This window comes from Eriocheir sinensis, chromosome 67 (assembly GCF_024679095.1).
Source record: "Eriocheir sinensis breed Jianghai 21 chromosome 67, ASM2467909v1, whole genome shotgun sequence".
Lineage (NCBI taxonomy): Eukaryota > Metazoa > Arthropoda > Malacostraca > Decapoda > Varunidae > Eriocheir > Eriocheir sinensis.
The window spans coordinates 5,753,147-5,772,901 of NC_066575.1; the positions used below are offsets into that span (position 1 = coordinate 5,753,147).

Genomic DNA, 19,755 nt, shown 5'->3' on the forward strand with positions numbered 1-19,755 from the left:
TGACAGGGGATAGATTAACATTACATTTCAGGACACAAAGAAGGAGGTTTTAACATGTGAAATTTTCCTTCTTTTGTGTTACTTTGAAATAGTTTGAAAGTTACCCTACCTGAGGAGTGTTGCATTACAGGATCCTGAGTAGTGATGCTAGAATTAACACATCCACTGCAATTGGCACAGCTTTGACTGGTAGCCTGGTAACATATACTCCCAGGTCTTTCTCTGCCTTTGTGGTGGATAGTGGAGTGTTTCCCATGTGGTATTGGTATGCTGGATATCCCCTCCCATGGTGCATGACTTTACATTTTTTTATTGAATTGTAGCAGCCACTTTTTGTTCCATCCCTGTAGCTTGGTGATGTCTTCTTGTAGGAAATCCGTAGTCAAGAGGTTAATCATCCCATTCAAGAAGTTTGTCTTAAGATCTTGCTGTATTCCATTTATTTTTTCTTTGCTTTATTTTATTCATTTGTTTATTTTTTTACAGTAATTAACTTTGTGCTTTCCTTTCAGGGTGCTGCAACTAATGAACCTCACAGACTCGTGCCTGCCTCAGGGGGGCTGTGAGAGGCGGGAGCTGGCCACAATATCCTTCTTTGAGCAGTTTCGAAAGATATACGTCGGCGACCAAGTCCACAAGACCTCAAAATTTTACAGAAGACTTTCGGAGATCCTGGGGCTTAACGACGAGTCTATGGTGTTGGCAGTGTTTGTGCGGAAAATGTGAGTGTTCTGTCAGGTGTTGTGAACCATATTGCTTCGTTTTTGTTGTGAGTTTGAAATGTTTAACCTGGCAGCAGCGGAGATCATGTTTCTTAATGGTCACTCCAAGCGAGAAAAATGAGAAAAAATCAACCCTCACACAAACCATTTCATAATATATATCAAAGCATTTGTGATCAGATTATGTATCATCTATTTGGGGGGGTTTATATCATGGCACAAATTTGGCCTGTCGCTGCTACATGGTTAAGCCACAAATTTGGCCTGTCGCTGCTACACGGTAAAGCCACAAATTTGGCCTGTCGCTGCTACACGGTAAAGCCACAAATTTGGCCCATTGCTGCTACACGGTAAAGCCACAAATTTGGCCCGTCGCTGCTACACGGTAAAGCCACAAATTTGGCCTGTCGCTGCTACATGGTTAAGCCACAAATTTGGCCTGTCGCTGCTACATGGTTAAGCCACAAATTTGGCCTGTCGCTGCTACATGGTTAAGCCACAAATTTGGCCTGTCGCTGCTACACGATAAAGCCACAAATTTGGCCTGTCGCTGCTACACGGTAAAGCCACAAATTTGGCCCGTTGCTGCTACACGATAAAGCTACAAATTTGGCCCGTCGCTGCTACCGGGTTAATGTGTTAAGAGTTGTGGTTTGTGTTGAAGCGAGTCCTGGCTGGAGCAATGCATTAGAGTGCTTATTCATTGTCACGATTGTCCTGCCATCATTGCTAGTGCTGTAGACAACATAAGTATGAGTGATGAGGTCTTACTCTAGAGGAAGTTATCTGATTTATGAAGGGAAAATAAATATCAGACTATGTAGGCCGTATCAGTAATTGCGCATTTTATACATATTTTCTGAGTAAAATTGGTAATATGTCTCAAATTTAGGGTCTCATGCCAAGTATATGATCTTAAATAATTTGCGTTAACTCAGTTCTGTTCTAAAGCTGAAGATTAACATCCCACCTTGCCTAGTCAGTAATTGCGTATTTTATACATATTTTCTGAGTAAAATTGGTAATATGTCTCAAATTTAGGGTCTCATGCCAAGTATATGATCTTTAATAATTTGCGTTAACTCAGTTCTGTTCTAAAGCTGAAGATAACATAACTCACTTCTGTTCTAAAGCTGAAGGTTAACATCCCACCTTGCCTAGTCAGTAATTGCGTATTTTATACATATTTTCTGAGTAAAATTGATATGTCTCAAATTTAGGGTCTCATGCTAAGTATATGATCTTAAATAATTTGCGTTAACTCACTTCTGTTCTAAAGCTGAAGAAGAGTAACATCCCACCTTTGCCTGTCAACCACAAATGCTTCCTTGTGAGTGCCAACAATCTGCCTTTCCAGCATCACAAACCTGAAGTACTGGGGCCACTGTGAGCAGATCCTGACCAAGACCCTCACACTCCTGTCAGACCTCTCCATCAGCTACAACAGTGTGAGAAAGCTGGTCAAACTCGATGCAGTACAGTTTATGCTGAACAACCACACAGTAAGTAACCGCACTCCATGGTTTTTGTTGCGTGAAACCTTTGCCGCCGTGCATTGGATGGTGCGGGATTGTGTCTATCTGTCAGTGTTAATATGAGCATGTGATCAGACCCTTACCATATGTAGGTGTAGCTATGTGTGTAGGTGTGAATATATCCCACCCTTATAATTTCTGAGTGCAAGGCATTACTTTTGCATACATGAGTTTGTCCCTCTGTACTTTGAGCAGCATAGATATTTTTTTTCATTGACCTGAGCATGGGGTTGTGAATTTATATAAAGCATTATTTCACAAAACTAAGATAAGTAAAGACAACCAGCTTGCTGTCTGACAACCTTTTTTTGCAACTGTTTGAGCGAGTACATGTAGAGAAGCAGCTAACATCCTTGAGAGGTAACATGTATGGATGTGTTTGAGTATAACCATTTTAACCTCAAACGCACAAGACAAGAGAAGGTTCATAAGCCGCATATTACTGATGATGCTTTGGTCCTCAGCTGCTTAATAGGTTGGCGAGTCTGCAGAGGGTAAAAGAGCTGTTCTTGCTGTGACCCAAATAGCTTTCCAGATGATTACATGTGCTGAGAGCTGCAGTGATGAACATTTTATGCCAATTTACAAAGTGATTTTAGAGGATTTCTGAAAAAAAGGATATGATATTTTGCTTCCTACTCCTGATATCTTAATGAGAAGGGAAATGAATACAGTTGTCCCTCAAATAGTAGTTTCCAATAGTTCGGTTTTCAGTTTTATGTGAATTTTCATGGAAGATTTTTTGGGGATTTTTAAATTTCCAGACAAGCAGGATATTTAAAAATCCTAAAAAGATCTTCTCTGAAAATCTGTATAAAACCGAAACCGTACTATTGGAAACTGTACTATTTGAGGGACGGCTGTAATATGAGGCGCCAGTGTAGTGAGTGGAGCACAGTCAGCACCAACAATATTGTGATCTGCAAATCAAATGAGGAACTATAATTTTGTTCTAACCAAGAAAAACATTCCTTCCCATAAACAAAACTCACACTATTTTGGAAAATCTCTACATTGTACCTTTTTTTATTTAATTTTGTATTTTGATGAATATGGGGAAGACAAGGAAGCACAACACAAGGATTAGCCACTTATTGTTTCAGAGAAGGGTGACAACATTACTGTCTTTACCCCACCATTTAAAAAACCACCCCCATGTTAACCCGGTAGCAGCGGGGATCATGTTTTTTAATGGTCCCTCCAAGCGAGAAAAATGAGAAAAAATCACCCCTCACACAAACCATTTCATAATATATATCAAAGCATTTGTGATCAGATTATGTATCATCTGTTTGGGGGGGGTTATATCATGGCACAAATTTGGCCCATCGCTGCTACACGGTAAAGCCACAAATTTGGCCCGTCGCTGCTACTGGGGTAATTAGTGCTGAGAATGATTATGAAGTCGAAGTGCATGTGTTCCTAGTAGACCCTGCAGTAGGTGGTCCTAGTGAGGTAGCCCACAGTTATGACGTAGACCGTAGTGGTTCATAGTTGCAAGTGAAGCGTGTGCAGATTTTCCAAAGTAAAAGTGTACACTGTTTAAATGATGAGAAGGAATGATTTTAATGCTTTTCCTGATTTGAAGTATGATATTAAGATTCTACTGTATTTTTACCTTTCAGAGAGAATTCAGGGTCCTTAAAGAGTCTGGTCCTCAAAATGTAAGTCTAAACTGTGCATCCAAACTGAAAAGAAACAAAGAACAAAATATTAACCATTAAATGTTTCTTGGGACCCTTGAGGAATTACTGACTAACACGGTGCAGTTTGGCTGTGGTGGAGGAGCAGTTTGAGGAACCTCTCTCTTTGTCTTGATAACAGAATGATAGTTGGCTCTCTGTAAATAGTCACCTCCATCATCAGGAAAGCTTGCGGCTTACTCAAAGCATTCCTCATTATGTAGCGGCTTTTTATTACGAGAATGTTTGTGAAATTTATGTGCTTGGATCATCTCCTTATACAGCTCTTTTGAGACTTTTACGCTGTTTTCTCCTCCTTATGTAGCTTCCATTTTTTTCACCTCCAGTCTCCCGAATAACATTTTGGTGATTTTTTTCCCGTCTGCTGTGCCATGGCAGCTGCTTCTCAGGGCGTGGATCCAAGAATGTCATTGTAGCCTTGTCCTCCCTTCTTCCTGGTGGTAAAAGAAATTATAAACTCATCTGAATGTTTTTTGTAACAGGAGAGAGATATAGAGATACATCAAAGTCCCTGTTTCCGATTCATCTATCAGTGTGGCATTTATATTTGGTATTTGAAGGTGTTTATGTTTTTGTAAATAGATGCTTTGCAAATGGCTGAGATTTTATGACAAGATATGCGTTGTCGCTAATTTGCATCAAGAAACCAGGAAGAGTATTGCTGTAAAGAGTTGATGTCGTTGAGAGGGAGGACAAGGGAGGAATAGCACCCTTTGACTGGCTAGGTGGCAGGTGAGGCAGAGGCAGACATTTGTGGCTCCCTGTGAGACGAGGATGGGAGGAGCAAGTTTGGGCCTTCACAAAGTTGTGGAGGAGGTGGGTGGTTCCTCAGAGTGTAGGGCAGGTGGGTGGCTACCTCTTGTTGTGCTCTTTACTGGGTTGGTCACTGTATGAACATTTGTTTTTCACAGCCTTGGCACATCAAGTACAGTCATCCCTCAAATAGTACGGTTTCCAATAGTTCAGTTTCGGTTTTATGTGGATTTTCATAGAAGATTTTTTTAGGATTTTTTAATTTCACGATGAGCAGGAAATTTAAAAATCCTAAAAAGATCTTCTCTGACAATCCGTATAAAACCGAAACCGAACTCTTGGAAACCGTACTATTTGAAGGACGACTGTAATTGCAGCTACAACGCCAGTTTGTGTACTGGTAATGAGTACTTGGCTTAGCTCATGCAAACCCTCTGGCATCTGATCCTTTTGTGCTTTTCCTGCTTCTGCATCTGTAGCTTATATGGTTCATAAATATTTAGTTGGAAGTGGATTTGCTTGCCATAACTTTCTCACTGATAGAGAAAGCCTAGTATACTGAGGCTGCTATAGGCCATGATATATTAGTCTATACTACCTTACAAATACAGGGTCATAGCTGCCCTGCAACATCTCAGTACTGAAGGGTCTAAATGCCAATGGACAGAAAAATGAAGCAATGTTATGCATAGATGTCATTTTGCAGTGGAAATATTGGAAACCTATTGAGATTGATTTTCTGCAGTTCTTGCTTGCTTTCAAGATCCATGTATGATGCCAGACATAGAAACATTTTCTATTAATATAAAACTGACTTTGTCATATTTGTTCTATTCTAATACTTAAGCCAACACCCCAGTAAGAAGCAGACAGTTGTAATAGCTTCCTCCGTGCCTTACTCTTATTGGACTGCACCTGACGTCACTCACTCTGAAGAGCTTTTTCCATGGGCCCCTCTGCTGACTTACCATTAACAGCAATGCTTGTGTCCATGTTTATGTTGTAACAGCTTCTGTTTAGAATTTTTAGTGAATTAATTGGTAAAGAGTTTTCCTTGTAGCAGGTTTTACTGCAAAGTTGCTCCTTTCAAGCTATGCTTTAACCCAACATGTGCTGTTAACCCTCCTGTAGGTGAAGGTTTGCTGTCAACACATGAAAATTTGCCTCCTGAATCAGGAGTGCCTGAAGTACAAGAGCCTTGGGACAAGCACGTCTTGCTGACACGCTGCTCTGATTCACATTGCAGAGTGAGCACTTCCCCTTCCTGGGCGTAGGTGTGTCCGTGCAGGAGATGCGAAGCCGAACACTCTTTTACACCTCCCTCGGCCGTCTTCTTATGGTGGAGCTCGGGGAGGACGAAGAGAAATTCACACAGTTCATGATCCCAATTACAAGTAAGTTCATTGTGCTGCTTGCTGATGAAACTAATGAAGCATCATTTCCTTCTTAATCTGTATATGTATTCTCTTGCCCATGGCCTATAAGAAAAAGATCAACCTTGCCTTCCCTCGGTAACCCTGCTTTTCTTCCCCTTCCCATCAGGTGCATTTGACAGTGTGGGTCGGCTGTTGGCCCAGGCAGAGACCCCAGTGTTCCAGGCGGAGGAGGCCAAGAAGGGGCTCATCGGCCTGGCCAGGGATCTCCGAGGGCTGGCCTATGCATTTAATACCAAGACCTCCTACATGATGCTCTTCGACTGGATGTATCCTTGTTGGCTTAGGAGCTGTTTATTGATAAGTCATATTGTGTCTCTGAATCAACAGTTTAGCGTTCATGCACTACAAATTATTGAATCTTGCTCTTGATCTTTGTTTCTATAGCTATTACTGAGTCCCCATGCGTATAATTTTAGGTAGTGGATATTGGAGATGCAGATAACTGAGGGCGTACTTTATATTTGTTTTGTTATTTATACTCTATATTTACAGTACATCATTATTATTATTTTTTTTTTTAATATTACTACTGTTGTGCACTTGAGGAGTACGCGTGTTGTTTCATCCTGTAATGGCAATGTAGGGCTTTTTTGTTTGTTTTTTCAGCTTTTCTCTGCCTACTAGCTTAACTCTTAGATGGTGGCAGTATTTGAAGAGTAGCTCCCCCAAAATGAATCTTCTATAAATAATCATTGCCGACCTTAGTACCGTAGCATAAATAGTCACACCTCATAATAGATGTTTTAACTATCGTCTGTATATAGATTCTACCGCAGTCTGGAAGTGTTGTTATATTTCTGCCATACAAAACTGACTGACTGAAATTTGGACCGTCTATACATAGTTCCACCGACGTCTACTTGTTAATGGTTTGCCACATATTCCCGTCCGCACCCTTCCTTGACTCTGCCTCTTAGCTACCCCACCTACACCGGCGTGCTCATCCGGGGGGTTGAGATCTGGTCCCACGATCCCCAGGTCACCACTCCAGTCCTCAAGCTTTTTGCCGAGCTTGTTCAGAATAGATCTCAGAGGCTGCTGTTTGATGTCTCCTCACCCAATGGCATCCTGCTGTTCCGGGAAGCCAGCAAAGTTCTCTGTACATATGGTGGGTGATGTTTTATTCTGTCCGTGCTGTTTTTTCCGGGGGTGTGGAGTTGGGTATAAAATATTTTGACTCCTACTCACCTCTCTTTCGGCCACCTCTTTGGATTCTTTTTAGGAGCAGCAAGTAGCAGGCTTTTTTATTAGTTTCCTTTTTTTGTGCCCTTGAGCTGTCTCCTTTGTTTAAAAAAAGGGGGGGGGGGGAATTATTAGGTTGCGACTCAGACTCCAACTCCACTCCCCCTCCCCCTTTCCCTCTTCTGCAGTATGGTGGTAGGCAAATCAAACCCCACCACACCACACTCCACATCACACCCAGCCACACTCCACATCACACCCAGCCACACAACATCACACATATCGTAAAGGAGTTAGTTGGCGATACTTTCCCGATGCCAACTCCACACCCCTGTTTTTTCATTCCTCTAAATTTTTTTCATGATTTTGTGGGTGACTGCTCTATGTTTTGGGTTTTCCATGTCACATTAAGCTTGTATTTATGGTATTTTTCACTTGTTATAATTTTCACCAGTTCCTATTTTGCTAGTGAATGGGTACCAGGTATTAATTGGGGGTTGTGTCCCGTCTCCTGAGATCTGTTCCCTTCTCCTATAATTCCTTCCCCCTCCTTTCTCTCTCCGGCACATGACCAGTCACACACTCTTTCACTTTTTCCTCAGGTTCTCGAGTCCTGGCCCAGGGCGACAACATTCCAAAGGATCAGATATACCCCATGCGGTTGAAGGGCATCAGCATCTGCTTCTCCATGCTCAAGGCGGCATTGTGTGGCAACTACGTCAACTTTGGGGTGTTCCGGCTATATGGCGACGATGCATTGGACTCGGCCCTCCACACTTTCGTCAAGCTGCTCCTCTCCATACCACAATCTGATCTCCTGGTGAGCATCCTGTACCTGTTTTCTCTCTTGTTTTGGTGTCCTGATGAGCTCCACACTCTGTCCTGTCATTATATACCATTAAATTTTGTTGAAGTGATTTTAGAATTTCAGTCGTCCCTCAAATAGTACAGTTTCCAGGAGTTCGGTTTTGGTTTTATACGGATTGTCTGGAAGATCTTTTAAGGATTTCTAATAAAATCCTAAAAAAATCTTCTATGAAAATCCACGTAAAACCGAAACCGAACTGTTGGAAACCGTACTATTTGAGGGACGACTGTATGTAGCTACCATTTCAGTAAGGCAGAATGATGAAGCTACTTGTAAAGAACCAACTAACGATGTAGTCAGTTTTCTCAGAGGGTAACATGCAAGGTTTCGTGTTTCTCTGCAGGTGTATCCAAAGCTGTCCCAGACTTACTATGTTCTCTTGGAGTGTTTGGCACAAGACCACGTGAACTTCCTTTCTACTCTAGAGCCCAACGTGTTCCTCTACATTCTGTCCTCCATATCAGAAGGACTCTCAGCCATAGGTAAGCAATTTGTCATGATTCCTCTCCCATGGCCTCCTTGGGTACTGCCGTCTTGTGGCTAATGGTTGAATGTAGGCATTAAACAAAACACTCACCTGTCGCAAGGTAATTCTTTGCAGCATTAACCCGGTAGCAGTGACGGGCCAAATTTGTGGCTTTACCATGTAGCAGCGACGAGCCAAATTTGTGCCATGACATAAACCCCCCAAATTAGATGATACATAATCTGATCACAAATGCTTTGATATATATTATGAAAGGGTTTGTGTGAGGGGTGATATTTTCTCATTTTTCTCGCTTGGAGGGACCATTAAGAAACATGATCCCCGCTGCTACTGGGTTAAAAGCAAATGTTTTAGGAAACAAAAAGTTTCTAGTGAAATATGATATCAAGGACAAGATCCTGATGCAATATTAAATGAATAATTGTTGTCTGTTGCTGGGAATGAGTTTTTGTAGTAGGAAAATGTATCCGTGAAAGTCAAGGTTTCTCACAATATGGATGGAAAAGGAAGTCAGCCATGGGCATTGTACTCATATACATTGTCCTGAAAAGTCCAAAATCAGTCTTAGACTTTGATATTCTGTATAGCAAGTCTTTTAAAAAAAATATATAAGTAGCAAGGAACTGAGTGTAAGCTTTTCCTCACTCGGTAAAAGTCACACATTCTTAAGAGTTTTAACAACTAGAAAACTCTGAAATTTGATTCTCTTGTGGAAGTTCATTTATTTTCATGTAGTTATCATATTTACATTTTCATAATACTCATGATATAATTTTTTATTCTTTTTGAATTTTTTTTACATTACAAGCCTGGCCAAACTCTACAGTGCCTGGGAAAGGCCCGCCCATAATACAGTACTTAAACCCATCAGCTGAACGTGAGTTTGGCTCTGACTAAAGGCTGATGGCGGGGCTTAGCCTTCTTCACTCTAGTTTGGCCCTGCTTATGTACTGCCAGTGTAATCACCAGCAGAGTTGAGAGACAAGTGCACTGACTCACTGAGGGATTTCACAAACTTTGTCAAAAAGTAGCCCAGAGCCACCTGGCTTAGTGATGTACAGTGTCTCCCTGCCTTCAGTTCCTTGCTTTTATAAGGGATTCAGTGTCCTCTAACTCTCCTTTCATTTTCATTTTCGTAGTTTATTGGGATGTAATTGGAATCTGTGTATTTTGTAATTGTTCCCAACCCAGAGCAGTAATATGAGAGGTCAAGGTTTTAATTTACTCTTTATAGAAATGTGTAAAAAATAAGCCATGTCAGTGTGTTGCATTGTTTCACCTCGGACTCTCACCTCACAGATCCTGTGTATGGTAAGACGGCTCCTGGCTTTTTGAAAGCTATGTATTATTATCGTATTCTTAACACAGTTGCATCCCTTTGGTCTGACTGATACTAGACTAAAGCATATATCAGAAATTCTGTGAATGGATATGGTTTGCTTTTGTAGCTCCTGTAGCTACATCTTGGCATTTGGGAGTGATGTGTAGACATTTTATGTTCCAGTCCCATAAGTTGGCAATTTGATTATGTCAGTAAGGTCTTCTCCCCAGTTATGCTGAGTTCAAGAGATTTTACTCTACTCTGCCTCCCCAGGGTCCAGTATGTGTAGACATTTGTGGTTGAAGGGATGGGGGAGGGGGAATGTAAATTAATGGTGTGTGTGTGTGTGTATGTGTGTGTGTGTGTGTGTGTGTGTCATTCACTATGGTTGGATCACAAGCTGAACTCTCAATTGCTGGTGTGTGTGTGTGCAGGTAGGTAGGCAGGCAGGCATAAAGTAAGAAAAAAATACAAATACCATTTCATTGGGCAATCATTTTGCCTTCAATTAACTTTCTTTTCTTAAGTTCATAGCTTTTACTGCACCCACTGCACCCTACCTGATTTCCCACAGAGAATAGGATGAAGATGATAATGGTAATGATGATGCCTCCTGAAAGAGATCATTGTCTCCTATAAAGTTATCAGGTGGCAGATACATTCATATGATTTGAGTTCCAGCATTTTCATTAATTTACAGGTTGTGAAATATATAAACTTAGGGAAGGTGGTAGAAAGAATTGGTGAGGTGTAGTGCTTTTGGCCGGCCAGCGCGTAGAGGAGGCAAGCAGGGGTGTAGCATTGTTTTGGGGTCCTAACCTGAGTGTGGTGTGGAGGCAGGCAGGGGTGTAGCATTGTTTTGGGGTCCTAACCTGAGTGTGGTGTGGAGGCAGGCAGGGGTGTAGCATTGTTTTGGGGTCCTAACTTGAGTGTGGTGTGGAGGCAGGCAGGGGTGTAGCATTGTTTTGGGGTCCTAACTTGAGTGTGGTGTGGAGGCAGGCAGGGGTGTAGCATTGTTTTGGGGTCCTAACCTGAGTGTGGTGTGGAGGCAGGCAGGGGTGTAGCATTGTTTTGGGGTCCTAACCTGAGTGTGGTGTGGAGGCAGGCAGGCAGGGGTGTAGCATTGTTTTGGGGTCCTAACCTGAGTGTGGTGTGGAGGCAGGCAGGCAGGGGTGTAGCATTGTTTTGGGGTCCTAACTTGAGTGTGGTGTGGAGGCAGGCAGGGGTGTAGCATTGTTTTGGGGTCCTAACTTGAGTGTGGTGTGGAGGCAGGCAGGGGTGTAGCATTGTTTTGGGGTCCTAACTTGAGTGTGGTGTGGAGGCAGGCAGGGGTGTAGCATTGTTTTGGGGTCCTAACCTGAGTGTGGTGTGGAGGCAGGCAGGGGTGTAGCATTGTTTTGGGGTCCTAACCTGAGTGTGGTGTGGAGGCAGGCAGGCAGGGGTGTAGCATTGTTTTGGGGTCCTAACTTGAGTGTGGTGTGGAGGCAGGCAGGCAGGGGTGTAGCATTGTTTTGGGGTCCTAACCTGAGTGTGGTGTGGAGGCAGGCAGGCAGGGGTGTAGCATTGTTTTGGGGTCCTAACCTGAGTGTGGTGTGGAGGCAGGCAGGGGTGTAGCATTGTTTTGGGGTCCTAACTTGAGTGTGGTGTGGAGGCAGGCAGGCAGGGGTGTAGCATTGTTTTGGGGTCCTAACTTGAGTGGGGTGTGGAGGAGGCAGGCAGGGGTGTAGCATTGTTTTGGGGTCCTAACCTGAGTGTGGTGTGGACTAACCAGCATGGTCCCTGCCTGTCCCTCAGAAGGAATCAGCAGCTAATGTATGAGGTGCAAGAAATGTTTTATTTCACTGCATGTCATAAATTGTGTTTTCTCACCAGTCTTATTTAGTGACTTGAAAATAGATTCATTAATACATTGTAATAGACCACACAGAGGTAGGCAGTTGTATTGAAGCATCACACTCTGCTGTCATGATTCTAAACTTCAAAGTGTTCTGTGATATAAGAAGTGACTGGAATGTTTTAAGAAGCTTTTGTTGTTTTCATTGCTTCTCAGGCAGCGAGTTCATGCTTCCCTTTTTGTAGGAGATCTTGAAGTGCTAGAGTTTGTTCACAAGTAGTGGAGTTTGTCTTGATTTATGAAGTCATGATGGTAGACAGCACAGTAGGTTAAATAGCCAAAGCAGATGTTAAGAATATTTGATCAGTTTTGTTGGAAACAGTCATATTTTTTCAAGAGTAAATGTATCTGCTTGTAGCTGATATGAAGGGCAGGATGGACTTCTTTAAGGGACTTCCTTACCGTGAGGAGCTGAGTGAATGCATTGATCACCTTGAGGGACTCAGTGAAGTGGTCCTTCAGACAGGCTGCAGCAACTGCTGAAAACTACTTTGTCTTGTACATTCTGTATTTGTCTTGTTGCTTACTTGCCATATTCCACCATGTAAAAGCACAGCATTACTTGTACATTATTGATACTTTAGTATTTGATATTTCTCTAGTCAGTTTTGGAAATTAGTGTCGGAGAAGCTCATGGGCCCCCTAACAGTGGTAGCATTAGGTACTGATCAGCATTGATGTTTTTCAGACACAATGGTCTGCAGTGGTTGTTGTGCAACTTTGGACCATGTAGTCACTTACCTTTACAAACTTTTACACCATAAAAGTAAGTGACAATCTAGACTAAGAGTTGCATGTGTTTGCTCTGTCCTGTTGCAGACACGATGGTGTGTACAGGCTGCTGTGCTACCCTTGACCACATAGTAACATACCTCTTCAAAACCTTACATCACAAGAGTGAGTAAGACTTTGACTCTAATGAATGCCTCTCCCCTAATTCTTTGGCATGACTAACAGCTAGTTTTGTTTGTGTCAGAAAAGGTAATTGCTTGCCCCTTGGATTCAGCTCATTTGCATTTGTTTATTCCCATATGCAGTTCTTATATCATTTGTTGTTGCTCCTTGTTTGTTGATTACCATTAACTTTTTGTGGTGTTACTTTGTGCCCCCTTTGTAGACCTGGAGGGAATGATAAGAACTGGCATGCTCCAGGGTGTAGAGATGAATATTGTTTTACTCTAACTTCCCAGTGTTTCTTTTTATAGTCTCCCCTTTATATAGATGTCAGTGTCATCATTTTACTGTGGGGTAGAGTAAATAGCGATGGTAGTGGTGATTATGGGTGAGACTGTGATGCTGAGAGTGAGGGTTATGGTGGTGATGGTGGCTAAAGGAGGACTTCCTCATCCTCACCTCTGTCTATACGTATTCTCCCCATCATGGTCATCATTAGCACCAAGACCAAAGTATTAGAGGTTATTGTGCTGTGATCCAAGGATTTCTAGATGAGTTTTTTGTTGCTGTTAGTCACATGAAGTAATGGTGATATGTGTTAGTTACTCTACTGCTTTCCCTGTTGTAATCTTAATTAGACTTATCTGTAAAAATGCTCAGACAGGTGATACATAAATAAATAATAAGGTTAGCATATTGTATTGAACTTCTATATTAATAATTTGTATGTGTGTGTGTGTGTGTGTGTGTGTGTGTGTGTGTGTGTGTGTGTGTGTTGCAGGCAAAAAAGGCACGGTGGACCTGGAGAACGATGCCCTGGTCAAGGTGATGAAGCACCAGCCCTCCATCCTGCAGCAGATGTTGGCCACGGTCCTCAACACCATCATGTTCGAGGACTGCAGGAACCAGTGGAGTATGTCCCGTCCTCTGTTGCCGCTCATCCTACTCAATAACGAGGTAAAGTTGATCCCATTTGCTCGAGGGGCTTTGTGGTGCAGTGGTTAGCATATTCGGCTCACAACCGAGAGAGCCCGGGTTCGATTCCCGGGCGGAGTTGAAAAATTTGGGCGGCTTTTCCGATACCTTACGCCCCTGTCCACCCTGCAGTGAATGGGTACCAGGTATTAATCGGGGGTTGTGTCCTGTCTCCTGGGGTCTGTTCCCTTCTCCTATACTTCCTTCCCCTTCTGTCTCTCTCCGGCATATGACCACAGATGTTGCACCGACTAAACAAAACTTTCCAACTTCCCATTTGCTCATTTTCTCCTCATTTCTCTCCATGCCCATTTTTCTGTTACTCATTGGACCTTTTTTATATTATCCATTGTGTATAACTTCATTTTTATATTTTAGATGAATACATTTGTCTCTTTTTCTTTATATTTTGTCTTTTCTCCTCACACCCATATCCGTGCTTCTCGTTTGAGCTATATGACTCATCCATTTTGCCTGCTTCCATCATTCCTTTTCATCCCCTCATTACATGGGTGTGTTACCGTGACTTCATTGTGAGGGAAATGAAATCCACCTTTTTAGTTGTTTGGTATCTCCGTCATCTAATTTCTTTCGTCTGTATTTTCCCAATCCTGATCATACTGCTACAAATTAACTCTGTCCCCGCCCTGTACAGTAAACTCACTTGTTCTCTTTTGTGATGTCCTTATCTTGTCTTCTTTGTTCTACTCATGTCACTTCAGTTTTATTCAACATTTTTTCCATTTTCACTTAAACTTGTATTTGCCAGAACTTGTAAATCATTCAGTGTCTATCAGCAAGTGAAAAAAATATGCTCCTGTAACCCGTCTGCTGCGATTGGCACGGATTTCACCTTCACTGGTAGCCTGGTAACATATACTCCCATGTCTTTCTTTGCCTCTGTGGTGGATAGTGGAGTGTTTCCAATATCCCCTCCCAAGGTCCATGACTTTATTTTTCTTCATTGAATTTTAGCAGCCACTTTTTGTTCCACTCCTGTAGCTTGGTGATGTCTTCTTGTAGGAAATCCACATCCAAGGGGTTAAGTGTCACAGACTGATGGTTTCTTTTTCTCCTCTTCCATCAGTACTTTGGGCAACTGAGACAGCAAATCATCAGCCAGCAGGCACCAGACAAGCAGGGGGCGATGGCTCAGTGGTTTGAAAGCCTCATGGAAGGAATCGAGCCCAATCTTCTCACCAAAAATAGAGACAAGTAAGGCCGTCATCTCTTTCAGCCAATACTGCCCGTGCTACTGTCACATTAATTTAGGGATCTCTCTTTGTTTCAGCTCTCGTGTGTTGTCAGTGTATTATGTACATAGACATGCTTTATTTTTGCTTCTCATATCTTTGCAGCAGTTTTTTCTATGAATGCAAAGAAAGAGCCCCTTGCTTTGATTTTTCTTTTGAGTAGAAAAGAGTTATGTTGAAAGCGTCGTCATATATCTAAAATATACTCAGACATATATATTTGGAGGATATTTTGGGGATGGGTTAGATGCTCTGGGTACTGGCATTAATTTTAGATTTTTCACAAATTTTGGGAAGGTCTTTTCCCTCTAAACCCCAATAATGTCAGAAGACACCTGTCTTTTTTTTTTTTTTTTTTTTTTTTTTTTTTTTGTGTGTGTGTGTGTGTGTGTGTGTGTGTGTGTGTGTGTGTGTGTGTGTAAACCCCTGTATTCTGTACATTAGTTTGAAACACATGTTGGAGTATTCTTGCATCATATTCCATCATCATAACTAGCCTAACCTGCTTGGCTGTTTGAGCCAGTCCAAAGACTGACCAGCCACAGCCAGCAGCTGGTCAGGTTAGGGTATCTTCAAACACATGATGGCCAGCACCATATGGTATAAATCAACACAGAATAACCTCACTTTGTTGTATAGAAAGTCTCATTAGTAAGGAAGCATATATGAATTTTCTGAATCAAGACCTGTAGTAACTGTTTGGGGCTTTGTTAGGCTAGGTTAAGTTTAGGGTATCTTAAAACACATGATAGCCAGCAACTTATGGTTTAAACACATGGTATATTCACTTTCAGATTCACCCAAAACCTATCTGTTTTCCGGAGGGACATCAACGACTCTCTGAAGGGACCAGTGACCAGCAGCGGCGGCGGGGGAGGGAGTGAAATGATGACATCGTGACGTCAACACCAGCAAGCCTGTCTGTCCAGCCACCCTCACCCCCGCCAGGACCTCCCCAGCCGTCGCCGTTGCTACTCCTTGTCCGCAACCACCGCCACCCTCGCCGGTTCTACAGTGACCAATGCTACCCTTAATGTTATGGCAGATTCAAATTGCAATCACTTTGCTCTACTGTGGTTGACATAGTTACATTAAAGAAGTCTTTTTGACTACCCCGTTTTGAACCATATTTTGTAATTAGACAGTTTTTGCAAAAGAAAATTACTTTTTGTACAGAAATGACAAATGGGACCTGAATGAACTTTAGTAGTGTTACATGGTTTTGTTTGTACTAGCTTCATCACAGTCTCTCTGAGGTCTTGTATATCCATGGTAGTGTGGTGATGCCACATTGCTGTTTGATCTTCACTAATAGATTGTGCCTCAGTAAACTACAGTGGGAAGAACTGATGTGGCTGAAAATACCATTGTAGTGAGTGTGGGTGTATGTGTAGCAATGTGAGTGTTGCTGGTTCCCTGTGTGCAGTTCCTTGTGATCTAGGGGGGAGGGGCAGTTAGTGGTGTCCTGTAGTTCAGAGCTCACAGCTACATCCGGCAACCACTGAAATGAAGCATAAATAACGAAGTGAACGGCCACAGAAGAGCTACAGTTGCTATGTAACTGAGATACCACTACCCTGGGAGCCTTGTCAGGTGGCATCAGTGTCCAGTTTGAGGACTGAGCACAGTGTGTAACGGGCGTGCAGGCGTCACGGGGAGGCAGTGGAAACAGGGCACTGGTTGGCACACTTATAATTTCAGTGATCACTCAGCAAAAGTGATGCTGTAGGTTGCCTTTTAATTTTAGCTTATTTATTCATTTATTTTGTTTTTTTACTATTTAAAGTTAAAAAAAATCTAATATTAAAAGTGAACTTGCATGGTTACACAAATTTTTAGGCTAGCTGAATGGAAGTTTCATTTCATTTTAGTTCATAAAATCAGTCATCAGTGCCAGTGTCTCCATGAAGCAGAGGAGTTGCTCAGAGCATTCTTGGGTCCCATGTGGTTGGTCAAGAAAACCAACAATTAATTTTGACTCATTATTACTATCTTTAGTCACAGGTTATTTCAAGTCATTACTTTAGAGTTGGGGGCAAATGGCAGCCTTCGTGCTCTCCTATCACCTAGTTTGTCTGTGTAGTAGTAAGGGCTGCAGCGTGCCTGGCCGAGGGTGTGGCCAGGCTCTAGGGCATCAAGCGTACCTCCTCAACACTTGTGAAACACCAAAATTTTCTGGCTTTTTGTAAAGTTTCAGTTATGTATATAATAATGAACAGATTATGCTAGATTTCTCTTTTTTTGTTTTCTTCAAGTTAGTGTTTACCTCATTGTTGACCTTTCTGGACCAGATATGCAAGTGTTATCTACAATGAGCAGAAGAGGTTGAATCATGACAGGTCTTTCAACATGAGAGCTGCTGGACAAACTTTCAGCCAATATGAATCTGCCACAATCCATACTTACAGAAAGAGAATTGTACAATGTTTCTGTGATGGAATAGCATATTGTTTAAATAAATAGGAAAAATTGTTTGCTGTTTATGTGATGAAGAAAAGACATTGTTGTACACTGGCATAAATGCAAGGTTTTTTCCTGGGCAGCTCATAATAGGTGGTGCTATTGTGTATGTATTGTATAGTTGAAAATAGTGTTTTCAAGATCTCTCAAGAATAGCAACTATATTGTGCTGTGAACCACACCTCTGTAGTCGGTCAGTGAGCCATGCTTCCATAGTCAGTCAGGGAGTGAACAGAGCTTCCCCACATGCAGTCAGTCCGTCAGTGATTGTATTGAAATGTGAGTCATCGTAATGGTAGTCTTGGAGTCCGGCAAATTCCTCATGAATTGAGGCACAATAAAAAGATATTGAAACTATATTTTCAATGACAAGAAAGTTGCTCGGGAAATCATTTGAAGACAGTTTACATTATGATGACAATTTCAAGCAAAAAACACAAAAAAGGCATCAGGAGGGGATTACAACATTATTATTCACTGCTGTCCAGCACCCAGACACTCAAGTAAATTCTTATATTAAGAGAATTCATAAGGAAGCAAGTAAACTTGAAATGTTTACTATTTTTCTGTCATTTTCAGTCTCTCCACCTTGCCGTGAAAATGATGATGGTAATGTATTATCATCATTGTAGTGTTGTTTCATGCAGAGGCAAGGGGGACAGAGGCTACACTTGAAAACCAGAGTTCATCAACTTTCAGAAAGGAAATCACACCAAAGTAATAATCTGAAGTATCATTCACTTAATGGACCATATTGGCAGCGCCACATGTGGCCACTCAACTCTAAGCTGTATTTTCCATAGAGTTCAAGTTATAGACTAGAGTGCGTCTGAGGCTGTCTCACGGTACACGGCCATGATGGCACCGTCGCCCCAAGACGATAATTGCACACACTTCACTCCTACCCGATTTCAGTTTTTCTCCATGTCAAATAGTAGTCAGGAAATCGGGTAGGAGTAAAGTGTGTGCAGTCGTTGGCTTGGAGCGGTGGCAGCGCCAAGGCCTTGTATCCTGGAGGCAGCCTCAGACACACTAGTACATAACTTGAGTTCTATGGAAAGTACTACTTTGACAGTTCACTGAGTGGCCACGTGTGGCGCTGCCTGTATAGCCAATACGGTCCATTCTCTCATGGTCACACCACACTCACACATTGATTATGGCACTGTTACCAATGCAATGATATATCACAACTTATAGTACTTGATTTATTTTATCAAGGGAAAATGCACCTGCCATAGAGGTCCCCACTTTCAAGTGCAAGTACATTTATGCTTCAATAAAAAAAATTGAGTATTTGGAAGGTCAGACTATGGTTATGAACAATATAGGCTTCAGCTCCAGTTTATTATGTCCTTTCCTAATCATCATTGTCATTCATCATTTCTATAACGGCCTGCTCCTACACTGTATGCTCCCAGCTCTTCAAGGGTTTCACCACCTTTGGTCTTCACATTTACTGATGTGTTCATTGGGGAGGTGGTGGCTGAGTGGTCACCATTCAAGCATGGTGTCCTGGAGGACCTCAGTTCAACTCCCACTCACTGCTACAAGCTGACAATATCCAGCCATTGCCGAGTGGCCTAAGAATACCCACATGCTGTACTGATGACCACTATCAACCCAGACTAGTAGAATTCCCTTGAGAGCAGTATGAGCCAAGCAAGACGGCACCGCTATGAAACACTTGTCTGTACCATTAACGGACAGAGGCCTTCCAGCAGGCTCCATCAAGAAAGCCTTCTAGCTGAACAAACAAGTAGTAAGATATAACAACAGCCACTCAAAATAAAATTCACCTGTGCCACAATCGGGTCATTTTTTTATGTTAATTATATTTTGAAGTTACATCTGTACTGCATTTGGAAGGTAGGAAATTTTAATATCAGTATAATAAATATTTTTTTCACGTTTTATGAAATGACCTTTTTTTTTTTTCATAATATATCTATATATCTATCTAGACAGTAATCCAGCCTACAGTCTTTGATCCTTATCTTATTCGTTTGAATATAAAACTGCATTTGGTAATAGCTGCACAGGTCTTGAAGTAGATACAACATTCATGCGAATTTTTTTTATTTCGAGAAATCGATCGCCACAAAGTTTCATTTCACAAAATATAGTGATGTAAATGTGCAGGTATTACAGCTGTTTTTTTTTATATGATATATGTATATAAGATGCAATTACCTGATATGCTTAGCACCTTGTCCCGTCCTTTTGCAAGGCATATTATACCCTGGGAGGTGTGGGTGTCATGAGGCGCCAC

At 41.9% G+C, this 19,755-nt stretch overlaps 2 protein-coding genes across 55 annotated transcripts in view; one reads left to right on the forward strand and one right to left on the reverse strand.

Annotated features, from left to right (window-relative positions):
- The window catches only part of LOC126987982 (exportin-7-like), a 30,074-nt gene extending 12,579 nt beyond the window's left edge, over positions 1-17,495 (forward strand). For 2 of the 6 annotated variants that reach the window (XM_050845685.1, XM_050845687.1), the window contains exons 11-22: positions 513-722; positions 2,080-2,224; positions 3,883-3,921; positions 5,960-6,107; positions 6,256-6,415; positions 7,067-7,257; positions 7,934-8,151; positions 8,543-8,681; positions 12,721-12,798; positions 13,577-13,752; positions 14,858-14,985; positions 15,818-17,495. In XM_050845685.1, the coding sequence (XP_050701642.1) occupies positions 513-722; positions 2,080-2,224; positions 3,883-3,921; positions 5,960-6,107; positions 6,256-6,415; positions 7,067-7,257; positions 7,934-8,151; positions 8,543-8,681; positions 12,721-12,798; positions 13,577-13,752; positions 14,858-14,985; positions 15,818-15,923 (1,738 nt within the window). In that variant the 3' untranslated portion in view covers positions 15,924-17,495. Of the gene's footprint in view, positions 1-512; positions 723-2,079; positions 2,225-3,882; positions 3,922-5,959; positions 6,108-6,255; positions 6,416-7,066; positions 7,258-7,933; positions 8,152-8,542; positions 8,682-9,494; positions 9,957-12,589; positions 12,668-12,720; positions 12,799-13,576; positions 13,753-14,857; positions 14,986-15,817 lie in introns of those variants that run through there. The other 4 variants (XM_050845686.1, XM_050845691.1, XM_050845688.1 and 1 more) reach the window with 4 other exon arrangements.
- Positions 10,342-12,582, reverse strand: LOC126987983 (nuclear pore complex-interacting protein family member B3-like). Of its 49 annotated transcripts, XR_007741345.1 has the most exons (5): positions 11,642-12,582; positions 11,475-11,531; positions 11,312-11,417; positions 10,986-11,148; positions 10,342-10,879 (listed from the first exon to the last, which is right to left on the reverse strand). XR_007741345.1 is itself a non-coding variant. In XM_050845694.1 (4 exons), exons 1-4 carry the CDS (start codon positions 11,779-11,781, stop codon positions 10,697-10,699), a joined length of 441 nt encoding a protein of 146 aa, XP_050701651.1. In that variant the 5' UTR covers positions 11,782-12,582; the 3' UTR covers positions 10,342-10,696. The 49 variants fall into 49 exon arrangements, 3 of the variants coding, with proteins under 3 accessions (XP_050701651.1, XP_050701650.1, XP_050701649.1); XR_007741356.1 differs by having other exon boundaries at positions 11,365-11,531; positions 11,755-12,582; XR_007741339.1 differs by having other exon boundaries at positions 11,365-11,588; positions 11,755-12,582.
- Positions 17,496-19,755: the final 2,260 nt, after the last annotated feature.